We start from the raw sequence: 21,502 nt of genomic DNA on the forward strand, positions 1-21,502 counted from the left end.
TCTCTTCTGCCCTGTTATCTGGGCCTGTCATAGGAGCTTACAATTCCACTGTTTAGGAAGTTTTCCTGATGCTTATTCAGCAGTACTGCTGGAGAAGTGGATGTTCTTTTTTCCTTCCTTTTTTTCCTTCCCCTTGCTCTTTCCCTTTCCTTTCCCTCTCCTTGCAGTTTCCTCCCCTACTGTACTTCTGCCCAATATTCACAAAACTCTTGAACCTAGGAAGAACGGACCCTTCTCTTTTTACTTCCACTCACAGATCAAGTAGCACGATTGCACCATGTTTTTTTCTGAACTCTGGACTGTGCTATTACCCTCTCTAGGTTGCATCAGGAAGTGTTACTGTTCTCTGTAGCAGAGCTTCACAACAGAACTTGCTTTTCTCCCTTAAAGCTTCTGTACGCTTTACTTTCTAGTTCTTTTCATGTGTTACAGTTATGAATGAGGATTGCTGTTGTAAAATTCATGGACATTTCTTTACAACTGGAAGTAGCTAGAAGAGATCCCTCTGATAGGCAAAAATGAAATTAAACTTCAGTTTGCAGCTGGCCATTATGTAGCAGCAATAGCATTGCTGTCATCTGGGTGCTTAGGGTATGTCTCTATGGGCTTCTTCTGTATGAAGATTTTAAATAAATATGACAGGAGCCCAATACCCTTCTGTCAATTTTAATGTCATAGCAGCAAGTACTCAGAGCAAGAATACACTAGAGATCCGTCTCCTCTCTTGACAGTGCAGGTTAATAATAGAAATGCCATGTTGGTTAATACAAAGTTTTTCCATAAATATGGAGGATGAAAACTAGAAAATTATTTAGCCTTTTGGTAAATTAAGGACATTCACTTTACACCTGCTCTATTTGCTTTTTTGTGGTGATAGAATGAATGGATAGGCTTTTGACATGAAAAGAGTGTGCAGATGTGTTTGTTGGTCAAAAATTTACACATACCAGTTTATAAAATGTGATCTCAGAAAATAATGTAAAAGGAGGATTGTAAATGAATACAAGTACAAGCAGTAAATATCTCAGACTGTGTTGTTATTTTGAGCTTTTTGAGGTCACAGCTATCTGGTTGTTACCAAAAAGCTGTAGTAATACATGTCTTTGGGTTTTTTTCAGCCCCTATCAGAGAATAGATTTTCACTGAACCACAGCTTTTTGTGTCTGAGCAGCCTGAAATGTAGTCTGGCCTCATGACTTATTTGCACCTCATGTGGGTAGGTGCTTTGGGAGTCACTTGGAGACTGAGAAGTGACCACAGATAGACACCAATTCCCAAAATACATTATTGCTACTTCTAGTGTTGTTGCATTCCACTGACCTTTGCTATTTTATGTTTTGCAGCCCTCATCTGAGTAATACCTCTGATTTTCAGTTAAATGAAAACTTGGATTTTGGCGGGGGGGAGGGAGGGGGCAGCAATTTTTTAAGATTATCTGTGTTGTAAGGTATCAGACCAGAATGTAGAGCCTTAATGGAATCTGAGACCTTTCTCAGATACATGCATTTCTGTCAGTGTGATTTCTACTCTGTCTCTCAAACTCTTTCATGATACATTTTTCTGATGAAAGCAGGATAGCCATCTGAATCCTTTCCTGTGTTCTTTGACTTAGCAATCCCAGGGCAGTATATCTTTTATCTTCTCCCTGAGTCTTTGATTTTAAAAAAGGAAGAATGATAAGATCCAAATTGGTGCTGTTGTTCCTCTAAAGTATTTTTAAGACTTCTCAGTTGCAAAAGTTTTCAGCTCTAAGATCATGTGAATTCAGGAGAGTTCAGCTGAATCAGGCAGTGCATCATCTTACACTCCAGCCTGAAGCAAAATCTGGTTGCTACAAGTTCCAAATTCCTGATGTATTTACATGTGAAGTGATTATGCTGGAAGTTACAGAGGTGCTTTCTCAGGAAAGCACCAACTTTGGAAATACGTTACCCAAAGTCATCACATCATAGAAGATAAGCAGTTTGGTGATTAACTTGCCACTATTGCACAGTTAATGTGTTGCTATTAAAAACAACCCAAAACACTACTGGTTTGGGATCAAGCCCTTGGGGGCTAAAAGGCTGTTAGAGAAGGACAGGATCGTTACCTCCCTGTATCCCCTGCCAAAAAAGTACCATTAAAAAATTTCCTCTGCTTCTTTCTCCTGTAGATCTTGAGCTCCCTCTAACCACTTGCTTTTGTAATGAAAACTCAACAGGAATGTGTTTTATACTGAACTCTTAAAATAGTCAGCATTACGCAGATGTTTAGTCTGTGTCCCAGCATATTGATGAGTCTTAATGGTGGGAGGGGAAATAAGAAAATGTAATGGAACCAAGAGATAAATAATGGAAAATACATTCCTGTAGTAGAAATGTCTCATATTTACAAAATGTTTCTTGCAAATGTGAAAATTTGAAGAGAATAAGCTGTGAGTCACACCACATTAACAAAAGTTATGTAGTGTTTAGAAATTGGTTGTGTGTATGATAGATGGTGTAGTTATTGTGACAATTGCTATTTTCACTTTTTAATTGCTTGAAAATCTGATTGTGGTGTTGTATGCTTTCAGTAATCTTCACACTGGTGTACTGGGACTCCACTGAACTACATAAGAGTAAAAATTACCTGAATCGTGAGAAATCTCTGCATTTGCATGTTATTAGGCTTCTACAAAGCATATCCCACTTCATTAGTAAATAAAAAGCCATTAATTAAAATGTTTCTATGTCCAGATATACACAGGATGACAGAAACAGGTTTTTGAAGCATACAGAGGAATGGTATGGTTATTTTTGCTAATCCAACATAAGCTCATACTTAGATAGGTACACTTTTCAAAGGTGAGTAATGATTTCTTAAGTCAGCTGCCATTATTATGTTGTCACTTGTTGTAACATCCAGGCAGTGGCCAGAGGTACTACCACCAGGCAGTTGCTTTGGAAAAACTGTTCTTGCTGAGGACACCCTTCAACTAGAACTATAGAAACGTAGCTTTGGACAGGACTCCAGCCACAACTGTCCCACCAGGTAGTGGATAAAGTGAGTCATTTTTAGGCATCTTTTTTCTTTTCTGTTGTGCTGTGCATGGAAATGACCAGTATAAAATACTAGCTCAAACTCACAGCATAAAGTACCACCAGTAGTGCTGCTGCTTAATAAATGTAACCTCAGCTGAGACTCTTGCATGTATGTTTTATTTTCATTCCTCAGAGAGGCTCATCTATTTGTCCCATAGAAACAAAGTGAAGAAGCAAAGCTACATGTGCATCACAAACAGAAAAAATGTGATCTAACCCTGCTCTGTATGGTAGAAGGTAATGCTGCCAGGTGGTCACCTGCTATCCTGCAGGTGTTATAGTACTTCTTTAAGGAAATGAACTGCTTTTGCTGTTATTAAAGCATTTAAAAGCCATTCAAACAAATAGAAAACCAGAAGTGGCAGATCTAAGAGATTGAACTAGAAATGTAGCAGTCATTCTTGTTTGATTAACAGAAAAATCACTATTGGTATTGACATTCAGGAGTTTGTAGTTGCTTTAAGATTTCTACGTCCCATTGAAACGAATGGGTACTACTTTAGAACTATATTCAGATTTAACAGCACATTGATCTGTACCCATTTGATTTGTCATGGCTTCTATTATCACTTTAGAAAAGTAGACATTTATTTCACACAGAGTGAAAGCTTAGTGCCTAAGAACTCCTCTTGACATCCTTCAGATTGCAATGCTTTGAATCCCATTGCTATTGATTTCCTCAGCGTCATTTTCTGTGTATTTTCATGGCACCAAGTCCCAGTCCCATTGACAGTGGAAGTTTTGCAGATGTCTGTAGTAATATCTGATATTGACCTTCTAAATTAAACCCTGAAGATGAATATGGAAGGAAGAAACAGCCTGTTCTGATGTTTATGTGACTGGATGTTTCTAGATGGAAAACAATGGAAAACGGCCGCCGCTCAGCACAGGCGTAGCAATGGTGGTAGAGGAATCGAGTGGTTGCTTCCTCTGAGGTCAGTGGAGGTCAGCTTCTCTGTGGAGAAATTGCACTTCACTAAGTTCATTTAAACAAAGATGCACCTGTGTCTGAATCCCTTTGGGAGAACTTTGTTCCTTGTCTTGTGTCGCAGTAAAAACTTAGCTGGGCAAAGTGTATTAGGGACTAGGGGGTTTTTTGCTATTAAAAGTAAGCTGTTAAGTTTAAAACATTTCTTAATTCCATCTTCTGTTGCTCCTATGTGAGCTCTGAATATAAAATTGCATACTTAAAGAATATTTTCTATGTCTGGATGACGTGATTTATTCCTCCACTTGCCACTGGAGAGAAGGGAAAATTGTATCAATAACTTTGGCAGGGTTTGAACTAAAGCAAGTCCTTGGCCAAGAACAGTCAGCTTACACAATCTTCAGCTGGGATCTGATACTACCAGAGTATCTTCATGACCTTCCACCACATCCTTTATTGTGTTCAGAGCTTCCCTAGGAGTGGCCTATTGAAATGGTCAGAACTTCCTCATGGTCCCTTATGCTGTGGGCAGAGACGTTTGCTTTGGAGAGCTTCACATAACAGTAGGGTGCGACTGTGGAATGGAAACCATTCAGAATGCACGGTGTAAAATTGGGTTGAGAAGGCTCCTCACAACAGTTGTGTGGATGTGGAGGGTGATGTAGTATTTATCCATGTGCAGATGCCTGCATATCTGAATTCATGTCTGCAGTGGTTTTAGGGATAATAACAAATGATACTGCAACTGCTCAAAGCAGTAGAAGAGCAAAGGTGCCCATCTACTGAATGATTAATACTGTGAAACACTGGAAAGCAAGATTCAGGTTATGAACTCTTAACAGGAAAGGTTGGGAAATTCTGGGCCACGGCTGTGTGTCTCTGAGACAAACACAGCTTCACCTGGACAGAAGTGATAAGATTTTCACTTTCTCAGCTTCTACCTTGTGTCTTTCTCACTACACTGACATCCTGTATTCCTAGTACAGCATCATGCTGTTCTTCCAGTTGCACTCCATCTTTCATCTGCTGAGAGATGGAGGAGTACAACAGTGCCACAACTGGCTCCTGTGACTCTGTAGCCAAGACGCTGCAGTGCAGGCCCATGGTCATGATATTGTCAGCATGGAAGCGTGTTGCTGTCACGGGAACATGCATGGGGATGCACTTCAGCACTTGACAAACACATGGAAGACTTGATCCTCTCTCCCTTTTGCACCGCGGTCTTTGGTCATTTTGCAAATGCTTGAAGTCTACCCTATTTAATTCCTTTTTTTAGAGTTTCCTTTGAGTTGTGTCACCACTTAAGCACTACTTGCTTTATGTCAGATTTCATGCCTCTCTTTTTTCCACAGTTAAGTAGTTACAGATTATTAAGTGGGCTAATGCTGCAGTCTCTGTATGTGAGAAGTTGGTCACTGGTGTTCACTAAGAGCTAATGGAGATACTGCAATAACAAGGCTGAACCTTTATAAATCAACCAGAAGTTGGAGAGCTGCAGACTATTTCTAAATCCTCTGAGTCTATAGAAAAGGTGAAATACTTAAATCTTCATTTTGTGATCAGAAGGCAGCATGAAAGAGAAATTTATTCTCTGATAGCAGTATCATGTGAAACAATATAGATAAGATGGTGGATATCTTTCCTAAATAATTTCCTTTTATGGTTAATACATGCACTAAAACCAAAGATGAGAGGCTGGTGAGATTAATCAGGCCATATGCTGCAATTCATTGGTAGTGAATGTAAGAATAATGAATGTCAATCAGTTGCTATTAAATGTAATGGCGAGTCATTTACCACCTCATTAACAGATCAGGATACCCGATTTGCTTGTATGTGAATAGCAAAACAAATAGTAATTAAAATTTTCTGTTAGGGCATTTCGTTCTCTTGGGGTGTGTCAGGGCACAGCCTAATACTCGTGGACAAGAAAGTTGTGTCCCCAAAGTACTGTCTGTAGGTATGTGGATGAATTGTGTGTGTGTGTACGTACTGCGTTTCGTCAAGATTTGTCATCAAGGGGAAGTATTGCTTTTTGCTTGTTGTAGTATTTGCTGCAGCACCTGGATGTTTCTGAGATTGTTCCCTAGTTCATGTACAGGAGACTCTGAGGTTCAACAGTGCCATCCTGTGGATGATCTTAAAGATCTGAAAGCCCCGGCAGATAAATAAATTGACCTCAACAGGATAAATCACCATAGAATATCAGATACTGTATGTCCCCATGCAATCAGCTAAAACATTTCCCTCTGGTAGTCAGTCAGACTAATTATTACTTTTCTGTCCAGAAAATTAATAACCTAAACGTATTATAACCAACGGGAAATTTTTTCAAGGAAGCTGATGAGCAGGGTATTTGTTAGTTTTGTTCTGTTGCTGAGAAGTGTGTCTTTAATCATCTCAGTGTGGTTTTAATGATCTTGGAATTTATTTTTGCAGACAATGCCAAAATCAAAGGCAACTATGTAAATTCAAATAAGCACCCCTATAAAGACATACCTGGACTTCTTTAGAGAAGCATTAGATGGAAACTAAGACTAGTTAACTTTTATGTTTCATAACCAGAAAATACAAGTTTTCAAACAACCTTGAAGATTAAGCTGGATGATTTGAACAACTGCACACAATACCTTTAATTGCAGAAATAGAAGGGCAGGATTAAAGTATGAAGTTTCATTGACTGAAAAAATATTCTGCTCAGAATACTTGGGGAACTTTCTGTTCATGGAGTGAATACCATGTGGGTAAAAACCCACCAAACTTTCTCTCATTAGGGAGCAGTTGGGGGATCAATGAGTAACTGCAGATCATATTATTTCATCTGTGGTTTTTTTTTGCTTGCCTAAGCAAATTGTAAGGAAAGTGAATGCTGTTTATTTGGAAATGAGCAGGGAAATAAAGGGCAAGCTGGTCAGTGGAAAGTTCTGCTCACTTTTCTTTCTCACTTTTCAAACCCTGCTGTTTTGGGGTGCTGGAGGGGCAAGGGTTGTGCTGTTTGTGTGCTGCCTTTGCCTGCAGGGTCAGGGAGCTTGGTGTAATTCTGTGGAGCTACACAATCTCTTTGGCTTGCAGGAATTCTCCTTTGCTTTCTCCATGTCTGTCACAGAAATTTCTCCTTTGCTTTCCACAGCTAAAGGCCAGCTATGAGTCGCAGTACAAGCCACTGGATGATTTGATTACAACAAGGAAACACCCAGTCACAGACTCTAGTGTTATTCTTGGATAGTTAAAAATGATGACATAATTTGTGGTTCCAAAGTCTTCAAAAGCACATATTTATAGATTCCATATATCTGTTTGCCAGGCGCACTTAAAAGAGCAAAAGGTGATCAGCAGTGATAAAACATACCATTAATTCCCATGAGTATGAAAAGATAAACATGAATCATTCCCATTCTTTAATCATAAGTATGAATCATTCCAACTAGAAGATTAGTTTAACACAGGTTTAATGATTTAACTTTCATCTAACATACTTCGACAAAAAAAATCTCCTAGTCTAACAAAAGCCTTCCATCTATGTAGTTTTGTCCTTGTTAAAGTAGGCTAACCTGTTTCGAGTGTTGTCACAGTGGAAATTTTGAGATTGAGGCCTTATTTTCAGGAGGTTCTACATTTAATTCTATTGTAAAGGTATCTGCTATTAATCATTTTAAATGTAGTCTTCTGCAATTGTCACTTTCTACTTACACTGTAAAGAAGGTAAATGAGAGCGATATTACCTACTCCTTTGTATACTGTATGCTAATAGTTTTTAGCTCTCTCCTTATGTAGGTTCTCTCTGCTCTCTCAGCTATTTTTTCCATCTTTATTTTTGCTCTAACTCTTCACTTCCAGTGTTCCTGGCCTGAATACCATATTTTAATTGAGGTAACAGGTTTTTTATTTTTAAATTAAACAAATACTATTTTTACTATTGCTTTTTGTTGTTCTTTCTTGGCATGTTATTTTGATTTTTCTGAATATCAGTGTACATGGAGCACTCACCTTCTGCACTGTCAGGCTGCAGTGAGACTTTAGGAGCTTTTATGTTCATGTGGACAGGAACGATGCTTATGTGTGGGGGTGTTTCCTGGTTTGTCAACTCCAAATGGAGTCCTTTGGTTTGGATTGCACTGTGAGCAGTGCTCATAGTCCTTCCTCCAGACTGGATCTCCAATTCAAACTGCTGCTGGAAGCCAGCATTAGATCCAATCCATCCCATCAGGTAAGGGTTGCAGTGGGCAATTTGGGTGCTGCAAACAGCAGAGTGGCTGCAGGTGTTCATCCCCCCCACAGCAGTGGGAATGTGCTCTGCTTTGTTCTGCATTTGGGACCACTCTGAAACAGCTGTGAATTTGTGTAATCTCTGTGCGTAGACATGCACAGCCTCTGCACGTGTGTGTGCACATTCACTGCATTTATAGATAGAGATACAATTAACTGTAAATTTCCCTGTTAAATTAGAAAACTGATTTGTTCTGTTTCTTTATTTTAATGGAGTTGGATAAATACTCATCTGCCCTATGTATATTCTGTAGCCTCTAGGAGATTTCACAGTAACTCCTGTGCCACTGTGTTTGTCTTTACAGCATGTCTGTCGTACTTCAGTTCAACCAATTCCTCTAAGGTGAAGACATAAGATTTTAGTATTATTAATGCCTCATTTCTTCTAGTTAATGGTTTTTTCAAGTATTTAATCTTCTTTGTGATTTACCTTCCATGTCAGATAAAGATCTTATTTAAGCTAAGTATTATGAAATAATAGAAACCTTTATTCTATTTGAATACAGTCAGGATAAATGAATCCTGATGTTAAACAGGTGCAGCATCACACATGTAAAATCAGGGTAAGTTCTCTGAATGCTTGGATCTTAACAGATGAGTTCTTTTTCTCCATATGTTATAACAAAATAAGGATTTTCTCTGAAAGCATTGACACAAACACTACCCAGTCTTGGCAAACACAAAACTCTGTTCCTTACACAGTATCAGCTGTGCCTATTAATTAACTTTAAATAAACATGTGCATAAAATAGCTGTAAAGCACATATATGTATAAACTAAATCAGTTTTTGTCAGAAAATAATTTCTTTTGCTTTCTTGTTTACTGATGCCTAGACAAATGCTGCATCTTCAAAACAACATCTGTCAAACCAATTTTCATCAGATTAAGTATATCCTCAGAGCAACCATCACAGCTTACAAAATACTGGAAATGTAGGTTGTGCTTTGCATAAAACACCAATAGAATTTAAAGCACTTGAAAAAGTGTTTTACAAATGTAGCAATGATAGCTTGTGCCTGTTCTCCATTTTTGTTTCTATTTTCAGGAGGTTCTTGGGAAAGATAATGAGGAATGTTGCAACACTGCAATCCCAGTAGATGCCTCAGAGTGCAATTTCAGAGTTACGGTCCTGGCAGCTAATCCAGGTCCACAAAAGCCCATGGTTTGGAAGTCTGGCAGTAGAGATTGAATTTATTATGACAAAGTTCATCTGTGGAAAGATTTCTCTCATTAGGAATGAAATTAAAGCATGAATCAGTGACTGATTATCCAGGCCTTTCTGTGATCTGTTGAATTCTTCATTAGTATAGATGTGTGATTATATATGCTCTGGCCTGGTTCTGGTTCTATAGATCATCAAAGATAATGAACAAAATTAATTTTTTTAAGATTTTTTTCTGAAACAATGTAATTTGGTAAAAATGTAAGGAAAACCAGTGGCTTTGACATAGAACATAAATACTGACACACTCAATCATTCGTATCTCTGGCCAGCTTTCTGTCTTTTTCCCTGCTACAGGATAATGCATGGAAATGAGCTTCTTATTAGGCTGGTGTATCTTCCATAGGAGTGAAGCATTTTGTCTGTGTAATGAGTTAAGTAGAGAGATGAAGCCTCATTACTGTGTGCACGTGCAGCTTGTCATGGAGACCCAGGGCAGCCAGAAACAAGTGCCAGGGTTTCTGTAAGATCTTTGTGGATGGAGGGTAGAGGCACTTAAGCTGGAAGCTAGGTCAGTCTTACCATTAGTTCTTCTGTTTAAAAGCTGGAAATCTAGCATAAAGCAGGAAGAGTCCAGTCAAAAATCCATGGAGAGGACAAACAAGGGGGAAAGTTGAGAGAACTGTTCCAGCCGCATCTGGGAGTAGATACATTTTTGCAACTCTGACTTCCTGTTAGGTTCTTCCCTGTGTGTCAGCACTATCCTAGAATGTTCCACATGAACCCTAGGTGAGGTGTTTTGGTGCCTTACCACACACCTGTGGGAGAGCCCTAATCAGTGTTTGCAAGACAGCGTAACTAAAGACAGTCGCAGAACCCAATGCATAAACAAGGCTGAATATGTTACATCATTATAGAGTTCAAGATAAGTGCTTTGTGTCTAAAGAATATAGCTTTATGAGGAAAATGGTACTGCTGATTTTCATCTTCTTCATAAAGATGTGCTAGCTGCTTCTGCAGTTACCTTAAGCATAAACCTCAGGCTGGATTTTAGCTTACCTGAAAATGACAATGATCTTTACAGGATCTTCAACCTAATTCCGGAGACAAAAGAACATACAATTAAGTTAAATTAAGTACAGAAATCTCCCAAAAATTCTAACTCTATCCAGCTCTATCATGTACTTGGGAAACTTAACACTTGCAGGTTTGGTTCCTTTGAGTATTAATAGCATGACATTTCAACAGGAGACCTGGGTTTCTGAGAACATTTTTGCAATTTGCAGGGGTAAAATCTGTGTTCGAAATGACCATTATCCAAGAGATTCCTTCTGGTTGTCATTTTTGGCTGAAGCCATGGAGCATTACACTTGTTTTTAAAGCAAGAATTACGAATCACACAGCAGGTAATACAGTATGGTAGTCAGTGAACAGGTCATGGCACATTCAGCAAATACAGGCTCTGTTGGGGAAATGTTGATTTGAATTTCATGCATCATTCAAGCATAATGAACACTGAAAGGTCATGTTAAGAACATTAAAAAAAATCATCTGATTTAACTTTTTCACTATCCAGTATTGTTAATGACACAATGTCAAGTAACAACCAGTTTCTCTGAGTGTGACTAAAGCCATATTCCATGTATAGTTCAAGAATAAATTGCCAAACCTTTTTTTGTTCCATTTACTGTTCATTTCCTTTATAATGTCATGGTATTAGTTTGTGAATTGTACCTTGAGCCACTGCAGTATATCTGTATTTTCTCAGTCAGAGTTATTTCTTTGAGATTGTTACTCAGCATCCAGTAAGTCTCATGCAGACTGTAACATACTAATTGGCTCGGTACAATTAGAATGAAAAGGAAGTGTTTTGCTATTGATCTCTGCTTGTTATTAGTTTGTACTGACAGAAAATTAGGTTGGAAAAGTCTAATACAGCTATCAAAACATTATTTCTTATTGCAGGAAATATCACTGTTACTCTTCCATGGAAGTATTTTAGAGCAGAACTCTTCCTTTCTCCTTCTTTTCTAGTCTTGTCTTTCTCTTTCTGACTTTTTAAAAATTTCTAGGAGGGATGCTGAGCCTTGTTAAATAATCAGGCTGTTCAGAGACTGAGTAGCAATACTGTGACTTAAACAGGGCCCAGACAATATTTATGAGTTCATTATATCAAGTTTAATACTGGGCTGCTTGTTGTCTTCACACAACATCATGTTAATAAATTTTTACAAGCTGTGTAGTTGTAAAATGCATCATAGTAATCACTGTCATTCCTCTAATAAGTCATTTGATTTGTGTTTGCTTTGTGTTGTTCCAACCTCGTGAGCCGTAACATTTCAGGGTAGAACCCTTCTTGTGGTCCAGGTAATGAACCACCTGCTCTGACTCCTCAGTTACAGATGTTCTCAGAGGGGGGGACACCTTCACCTCCTCACTCTGCTTCCTTTGCAGTGCCTCTGGTTACATGGTTTTCTTACAGGAGAATTACCTCTATTGTGGAGACTCTCTGGAGCTCCAGGTCTCAACCCTTCTGCAGATTCCATGCAGTTGTGTTGTTTTACTTGCCACAGAGCCGCTGGCGTTGCTGAGCGTCTGTAATTCAGACGCTGGCAATGCCAGCAGGGCAAGCAGTTGGATGTGGCTGTACTGTGGGCTCCAGGCAGAGGTGGTCAGTTCAGGAGATCAGTGACCCAAGGGGACCGATGGCTTGTGTTGACCAAGCTTCAGAGGACTCCAGCTGTGAAGAGTCCCTTCCTGTTTGTATGGATGGAGGTTCTGCAGATGAAAAACCAGGAAACGCTTTTCTTCATGTTTTTTAATATTCGCTTTATTACAGACATGTTTCTCTTTCTTGCAGGAGAGTAGACTACCTGCTTGAAAATCTGTGATTTAAAGTACTGAGTGTTACTTTTTCTGAGACTCAGAATCCTAATTCGACTGACAAATGTAAACTTGAAATTTATTTTACTCTCTAACACAGCAGTGACTTTAGTCCAGCTACAGTTTTCATTGCGCAGTACAAATACACTAAGCCTACTGTTTAGTTTACTACATAAACTACTGTTGGCAGCTTATGTGTAAAATTTGAGGATTAAGAAACTAATGCAAACAAAGACTCTAAGCTTTAAGTAAGAAGCAGTATTGTTGGACTAGCCTCTTACTGCTGTCACAATCAATGTGAAGTAATAGCAGCCAAAACCTACTGGTGTGGGTTTGGCTGCAGTAAGTTCTACTAAGGCAATAGTCATTTGAAGAGGAAATTTGTCTTCTCTATTTGAAACATTAATCAGTTGCCAAAAATGCCACCTTTTTTTTGCATTGTATGTGTGATGTCTTTTTCATTTTTACCTTCTAAATAACTGGTACAAATAATCCCTCTTATTTTTTTCAGCCCACCTAAACCAGCGGTGTTCATCTCCGGTGTCATTGCTAGGGTAAGATTATCAGTAAATTCCTCTCAGTCATAGCAAAATTACTGTAAGCTTTTCAGAATTACCGCCAATCAGAGCAAAATTAATCATTTTCATACCCCTTTCTCTTTTGTGAGAAAAGGCTTTATGTTTTCTGTATTCATGTAAGGTCCTTTGAACATTCTTTCTGGGTTTGTGTGGAATTGAAATTAATCATTGAAATTATTTCCACAATTTTCCTTTGAATTTTAGCACTTTAAGTTTATTGGATCATCTTTTTGTATCTAAGCTAGATATTACTGCATTCATTTCCTTTGGAAGTGGCTGCATATTAAACAGCTGCTGTAGCTTGATCTGTGATGAAGAGCAACATTCCTGCCTGTAAGGGTACATGCTTGAAGATAGTGTGTTTTAGCTGCCATGTGTGCCTTGAGGTACTTGGGATTCAGGGTGTTATTCCCTGGATTTTAAGACCAGGCAGGACCTGTAAATCCTTAGTATTAATTAGCCATTAATCATATGATCAGTAATTCATGCCTTGTGCATTGTGTGACAGGGTTTTTATCATGGCTTTATGTGATGGTTACCTTACATCCCTGGGGTTTGTAATGTGGTTTGCTGTAAGATGCTGTGGTTGTGTCAGATCCCATCGGTGGAAAGAGTGAGCTGATGCCATTTTCCTTGGCCCATAAGGAGTGGCTAATTGGCAGCATCAGGGGAGAGAAGGTAGAAATTGTTGAGTCTGAGGAGAGGAGATCTTTCAAACTTGGAAGCAACTTGGACTAGAGAAAAAAAAAGCAAAATCTAACAAGTTAATGTAGTGATTGAAACAAAACCAAAACAAAACTGTGAAAGACTGCTGCCCTGTGAGCCAGTGGAGTGCCAGGGGCTTCTGGCTTATGGTATGTTTGTCCCACTTTCCAAAGAGGGAAGTTGTGGTGCTGTTGTCCCCCTGTCACTGAGCACGGATAGTATTTGCTTCCTGTTGCTTTTTGAAAGCCTCATGGGACTGACCCTAGAAATGGCAGTGGTAAATAAGTGACATATGGGTTACACCTGAACTGAGGCTGCCCAACAGCAGCACCTGAGAGCTAACACCAGCAGACCTGGTTAAAAGAGCATGTTAAACTTGAAAGCCAGCCACCCCTAAGATGTGAGTCCTAAGTAGTTTTAGATCCTGCTTTCTTCCTAAAGAACTGGTATTGTTTAGCCTGGAAACGAGAAGGCTTTGGGGTGACTTAACTGCAGCCCTCCATTGCCTGAAGGGAGCCTGCAAGAAAGATGGAGAGAGTCTAATTACAAATGCATGGAATGACAGGACAAGGAGGAGTAGAGTCAGACTGAAACAGTAGGTTTAGATCAGATGTTAAAAAAAATTCTTTACTCTGGGGGTGGTGGGGCACTGGAACAGGTTGTCCGGAGAAGTTGTGGATGCCCCATCCCTGGAATTGTTCACAGCCAAGTTGGATGGAGTCCTGAGCAGCCTGATGTAGTGGAAGACATCCCTGCCTGCAGCACTGTGGTTGAAACTGGATGATCTTTAAGGTCCCTTCCAACCCAGGCCATTCTATGATTCTGGTTCCTACAACAGGCTTTTTGTGCTGCCTTAACTTACTTTTAAAATAGTCTGTTCTTTCTAGTGGCTGTGTGAAAACCAAACACCTCTGAAGATAGGAATATTTGGGTTTTTTTTCCCCTAGGTTCACATTAAGATACTGTATTATTGGATAGTGTGTGTAACTGGAAGGAAGTGAAGCTTGCATAGGAAAAATTTTGAAGTTGGCTAGAAGAACAGAAAGATAGAATGTGTACAGGGGGACTCCAGAGTAACATGCAACACTGTTTTCCATCTGATTTTCACAGTTTTTAGAACTTAGATCAATTTGAACTTGAAAGTACACTTTTAAGATTCCTAAACATTTCCTGCTGTGTTCTTCGAACAGGGTGATAAGGACTTCCCTCCAGCTGCAGCTCAGGTGGCTCATCAGAAACCACATCCTTCTGTGGAAAAGCTTCCTCACCCACAGCACGTCAAACAGCACATCCACCAGCCTCGCAAATGAGCTCCCCGTCAGGATCTCTGCCAAACTGCTCTCAGTGACTAAGTTTGCAAGAGAAGACAAAAACCCTTTAGTATTCACACTGTCAAATCAGTAAAATTGGCCTCTAAAATAATACGCTGTTTCTTTTACTTTAATTCTCAAGGGTTAAGAAGAATGAAGACATTTTTCAGTTGTTATCCCAGATGGAAAATTCTGTATTGAGTATTTGCTGATCAGGGGTGCTTTTTTATAAGATTTTCTTATTGCCAAGATAAAAACTTCAGTACAAATAATAGGATTAATGAGCTTAAAATGTGTACTTTTAGTTATGGACTCACAATAGCAGATAGTTAATGTAGTTATTATGCTAAGCCAGTAAAGAAGAACAGCCCTTTTGTACTGGTACGTTTACTGTCTGGAGGGAGTTCGTTGTGTGTGTTGAGACAGAAGTCAGTGGTTGTCTTGATTACATAGAACCATTGCAGCCTTCAGTATCCTATGGTGTTACACCCTAGTGCCCTCTGGATTCAGCCAGGGAGATGATAAAAGGGCCCTCATACATTCTCCAGTGGGCAGAGATCCCGCTGAATCTTCTTTACACCCCTTTGCACTCGCACAGTCTTGCTGAGATTTTTCCCTCTGGTGGTCTATGGGTATGGAGAGGAGAGAGAAATCAAAATTACAAGAACACTGCTGCTGTAGACAACTCATTTGTGATCTCATGAGTCTCACTGGGGGCTGTGTTTCTGAGGAGATGATTTCCCATTCCAACAACAAGCTGAAGGAATTCATGACACTCCATACTGAATTTAAAATAAGTTGGTGAAAAATCTGTTTACCTTTTTTAATTTTGAATTTGAGATGACCATTTGAAATTAAGAGATACTGTTAGTAAATACGTTTATGATCCAACCTCTTTTGCACATCATGTTTTTTCCTAGTCTTCTTATTCTGAAGGACAGTAGTGATACAAGGGAGTAAAAAGTGTTTTCAAATAGAGCAATTGTTTTAGTTTTAACCACATAATTAAATTGATTTCTCAGTTCAAAATTACTTAGCTCTTTCATTTTCCTTCTATAACTCATCTCTGTAAAAACCAGGAAAAAAATTTTATGCATTCTACCTACATTTTTAAAGTGTCCTTCTATTTTTAACTGACTAAAAATACAATACAGCTTTTAGTACTCTCCAGGTTTATAAAGTTCCTAATGGTGTCAAAAAAGTGGGAGCTAATGCTGCAACCATTCACCTGGAAAATCAGTGAAATTTTGGGGTCACTTGGGGCTTTACCAGTTAATTTATGGTTAAAAAACAGTGAGGAAAGTTTAAAAAATATTATATTTTTTAAATTCTTCAGATTAAATAATTATTTCCTGAGTAGCTGTTTTAAAACAACAGCAACAAAATAATGGGAAGTATGGCCCGTTTCACAAGTGGAATAACTCACTTCATGTGGGTACGAGGGACCTGACATTTCCGTCTCTTCACAGGCTTGAAATGGAAATGATGTTTTGAAAATTATATGCTTGGATATATTTATTCTAAACCCAAGGAAGGATGTACAATCTATATATGCAGCCCTTATTTTCAACTTGATTAGATAACCATACTTGCCTTAAGGAACGAGTGTTGTTTGTAAGAATTATTCTGTATTAGAATATGCGTAACTTTTCAAATCTGCTTTCTGTTTCTGATGTCAGTGCAGCAGAGGCCTTGTTTGTAGCTGCTTATGAGTGTAAAAGTGATTCACACCTGAGCAACTCATTTATAAAGGTAGCATTGTTGAGCCTCTTGGAATCTCTACAGGAGATGCTTTGCTGGCAGGAACGTTTGCGGACTTGGGACAGGGAGCGGTTGATGGTGCAGCCCGGAGCTGCCTGTGTGCTGCGTCAGCTATGGAGCGGATCATTGCAGGCACTTCTGGTACCTGCTGGCCTGGGGGGGAGCTGGGTGGGATTCAGCTCTGCCTTGTGCTGTGCCTACATCTGAGACACTGTCTAGACCCCAGTGTAGTCAGTGGTGGTGCAGTCAGGACAGTAAGTAGAGTTTAGGTACAGCATCATTGACCAAAGGGAAGTGTCTTTCAGGATGAGCTGGATCACTCTTGGCTCCATTGACTGCAGTGGAAAACTAAACCTCAGTGTGGAGGCACATTGTGAGGTGGGGCTGGGTACCTCTGCTCCATGTCTTGTAACAGCTGGTAGAAATGCTTTGGAAAGCCACACCACATCTCCATTCTGACAGTAAAAGTTAGGAGCACGGATGCTTTCGAATTACAAACTACTGCTCCTGGTTGTTAATGCAATATATACAGCATATATAAACAATACCTGATTTTTGTCTTTGATTACTTAGATAGATATGTGAGTTTGTACAATGGAGTATGGCTGTTAAGATAGCTTTAGTGGCTTTTTAGAGTGCAGGAATTTGTATATGCTTAGAAAATGTCTCTGTATGAAAGCGTATTATATATTGTTGGGAGCTATCCATGTTTATACATAGATGTCCTTACCAAAGCATTACCTTGTCCAAAATAATCAAAACTGGTGAACTGGATTTCTTACTGATGGTTACTGATACTTTAAAAATCTGTTGCAATAGCATATAAGCACAGGAGATGTTCAGATGTTACCTTGAAATGACTGCAAAATAAATTTTCTGTAGTTGTCAATGTGGCAATAATGCAACAATAAAGCATGAAGTTGTATATTGGTCTCCTTTTTCCTGTAAGTGCAATGTAAATCAGCAGGGTGCAGCTTTGTGGGATTTATGGGATTTTATTACAGACTGCTGCATGACTAATCAACATTTTATAGATAGTGAAATTTATTATGAAGTTTTATGACATGGTGGATGAGCTGTTTTGAATAGTCCAGTCTAATGTAAAATAAAAAGTAGATGGTACCAGCTAGAATGGGAGTTGCTGTTTTCCGCTATGAAATTGGAGATGCTCGCTCAGCTCCTGCGAAGCTCGAGAATCTAATCCTGGTACTAAATGAGGATGGTAAAGGAAATTAAATGTAACGTTCTCCATTGCTTTGTGAGTTCTAGTCTTTCAGAAGAAGCAAGTATTGTAATCAGAAGAGGTGGCAAGCTTCTCATGAAGCTGCAGTTAACATTATAATGCATGCCATAACATAAGTGATTTGCTGAAGAATATGGAGAAATTGCCACAGTGTTTCTGGGACCTCTCTGACACTTTGGGCGTCCCATGTTTATTGTATGTGTGGTGTGTGTATAATACAGCAACTGTATGTGATACAGTGTAGACATGATAGCTACTGCCCTGGGTGTCTACTGCAATGTTACATCCTTAGACTCTGTACTCAGATAATCACTGAATTGTTTATGTTGGAAAAGACCATTAAAGTCATGGAGTCCAAGCATTAACCCAGCACTGCCAAGTCCACCACTAAACCATGTCCCTGAGAGCCACATCCATACATTTTTTAAATACCTCCAGGAGTGCTGACTGAACCACTTCCCTGGGCAGTCTGTTCTAAAGCTTGACAACCATTTTGGTGAAGAAAGTTTTTCTCATGCGCAATCTAAACCTCCCCTGGCACAACTTGAAACCATTTCCTCTTATCCTGTCACTTGTTACTCAGGAGAAGAGACCAACCCCACCTTGTTACAATCTCCTTACAAGTAATTGTAAAGAGCAATAGGGTCTCCCCTCAGCCTCCTTTTCATGCTAAATGATTCAAAAGATACCTTCTTTAATTAAAATTTTGGGAAAATACATGTTCATGATGTCTGGCATGCTGTTGATTGAGTTTTCCAATTTTACTCCAAATTCCATGGCCTTGTCATCAGCAGAATTGCAAATGTTATTAGTAATTAGAAATTATTTACTTCTATGTCAACAGTATGATCTACCCTTTTGTCACTGGATGCCTTGAAACAGAAGTCTTGTACGTTTTTCCACAGTAGTGTGATCATCGTATGCTCCTGGCTGTTTAATGAAAATATTCACAGCAGTCTTCCATGCAAAGTTGAGGGGAATGAATGGCCATATGTTTTTATCCCCTTGGAATAACTTTATTCTAAATACTCACCATCTTCATGGGATGGGGAGGTGTGGGCTTTATAAGCCACTTCTTGTGTTCCCTTCAGATTTGGGTGTATTAAGTTTAAAATGAGATTTAAGTCTAGGCTAATGCCTTAAGATATTGGATTAATACACATAATTGCATTTTAGAAAATGTGGGGATGTCAGTATGGGTACAGTTACCTTTACAATAGGGGGATGTGTTGCTGGTCAGAGGCTGCAATGGTGTAAAGAATTAAGACAAATCACTGTTTTAATTTAAATTCTTTGCACAGAAACATCTCACAAGATAAAGACATTTGAGTGTAACTGGTTACAGCTAACATCTGCTCTATAAGGATGCAGAGAGATGCAGATCATAGTGACTGGCTGACTTGCAAGAAGAAACCGTGTCAAGTCTGCAGCATTAAATCACTGGATTTCTTCAGCAAATGGTGAAGTAAATCTGTGTCGTAGCCATAACCTTTGGTAAGTGTGGTGCGTGATTGTATTATATAAAATTAGTAATTTCTTAGAAAGATGGAGGTTTGTATTTTGCTTGTCCCTGTGTTTTTGGGTCTCCTTCAAGACTGTGCATTTATTTATTTTCTTCATCTCCCCATCAGAGAAAGACTGCATCTAGTGTATACTATTTCTTGAATCTTTTCATAAAATGGAAGCACTAGCATTCAGATATGAGGCCTGAGAGGTGGAGTGCATTGTATTTGACAAAGTACTCCCTGAACAAAGAAGTAATTTCTATTGCAATGACTGTTTCCCATCCCTTCAGAATGCTGATCAGAGGTGAGAAGAAGAATATGATACCTCTTTCTGGGAATGTAATTTATTATTATTTGGAGCTGACAAGCCTGCATGGTTGCTGATGATTTTTTGCAAAACACAGAAGGCTGTCAATGACAAAATTGAAATGCAGGATACTAAAGCCACAGCAACCACAGATCTTGCAAGTGACCTTGAAAGAAGCCCTGTAACATAATCTCTGCTGTCCAGCTTACATTGGAGGTGTTTTTAGAAAACGTGAGTGTCTGGCATTCTGTAGGTCACTCGTAGCTTTAGAAAAATGAAAGCATTAGTAATCCACAGTGATTTTAAGGATTATGAAAATTGGTTAGCTGCTAATGACCCTGGAGCTCGCATCAACGTCACTAAGGTAACATGTCATTTTACCTTTGGTGTATTCTCATATTGTCTGGACTAAAGCTGGTTCAGTAAAATGGTTTTTATCCTACTTTCTGGCAGAGAAGCAAGTGGCAGGTTATGAAGGTGTGTAAAATGAGTTCTTACAAGCCATGTGTGGTAGCTGTCTCAGGTGTCAATGGGTGTCTAATACCACATTAAGATGGATAGTGGCATCACTTGTTACTCATAGAAGAGCGAGTGAACTGGAGAGCACAGCAGCGAGATCGGTTTCCAGATCACGGAATATTCTGAGCTGGAAGTGATTCACAAGGATCCAGCGAGTCCAACTCTTCAGTGAATGGCCCATATGAGGATTGGACCCACAGCTCTGGTGTGATTAGCACCATGCTCTGGCCAGCTGAGTTAATCTCAGGATCACAATGGAACACGCTTGGCTTCCCCCTTAAATCAGAAGAGGCTTTTGAAATATAGAACAGTGCATTTAGTTAAAATGAAAAGCAAAAGTTTCTGCATGCTCATAGTGGCTGAAATGACAAATATCTTGTCATGTTTCAGATGTGACTGAAACCACATGTTCAATGCCTTTCTGAGTAAAATTGCACCAGTTAGCCAGTGTTTGGGTCTGAAGGAAGAGAGGCATCACATTTTTCCTGGTTTTATGCTTACTTGTGAACCTAATGTATTTAACTGAAAACTTTGCTTGGTATTTAAAAAAAGAAAAAAAGCCTTATTTCTAAAGTCAGGTGCACTTCATCTTAAACTATATTTAATTTTTCAGGTGATATCTCTGAGGAAGATAAAGGTCTTCTGGCTTTGTCTCTTGAAGACCAGCAGACTGGGGCGCATGCCAGTGGAATGTTGCACATGTTGTTTTACTTTCTGGTGTATTTAATTCAGCAGTGAACAGGAGCTGGGGTTAGAGAAGTAAAGCCTTAAATATTAAAAGTAGAACAGTAAATGGATCAGCACAGAAGTGGATTCAGTTCTGCTCTGTAAAACTGTTGTTAGAAGATGATAAAAGAAATAGAGCTGTCATATTGTTTCAGAACTCTATACTGGCCGTTTCTTAATGCTGCTCAGTGACCTCAACTTCCACTGCCTAATTACAAACTGAGAGGACAATTCTTTGATAAATCTACATGTCCTTGAACCTTTTTGCATGGAAGAGGCCTTCAGATGAGGGAAATCTGCAAATGCAAATAGATTTTAATAAATTCTGGTTCTTCTAACCTACAAGGTTAAGCATAAAGAAATAGATATTGTGTCTCTTCACTGCAAAAGGCAGCACTAGGTGTATGGGCACGTAGGATGTAGAACTAAGACATATTCTAGTTGAACTGAGACCTAATTAGTATTCATTGTGTGTGTGTATGCCCCTACAGTGAGAGAACAGTCAATTTTAAAAACTAGGTTGTAAGATTTTATTCATCCCAGAGA

General features: G+C 39.1%; 1 protein-coding gene across 1 annotated transcript in view; it reads left to right on the forward strand.

Annotated features, from left to right (window-relative positions):
• Window positions 1-15,259, forward strand: part of DAP (death associated protein) — a 53,056-nt gene extending 37,797 nt beyond the window's left edge. Inside the window, exons 3-4 of the mRNA XM_082278757.1 lie at window positions 12,814-12,856; window positions 14,776-15,259. Of these exons, the coding sequence (XP_082134883.1) occupies window positions 12,814-12,856; window positions 14,776-14,895 (163 nt within the window). The 3' untranslated portion in view covers window positions 14,896-15,259. The remainder of the gene's footprint in view (window positions 1-12,813; window positions 12,857-14,775) is intronic.
• The last annotated feature ends 6,243 nt before the right edge of the window (window positions 15,260-21,502 follow it).

Source organism: Coloeus monedula, assembly GCF_965178545.1.
Source record: "Coloeus monedula genome assembly, chromosome: 1".
NCBI classification, from domain to species: domain Eukaryota; kingdom Metazoa; phylum Chordata; class Aves; order Passeriformes; family Corvidae; genus Coloeus; species Coloeus monedula.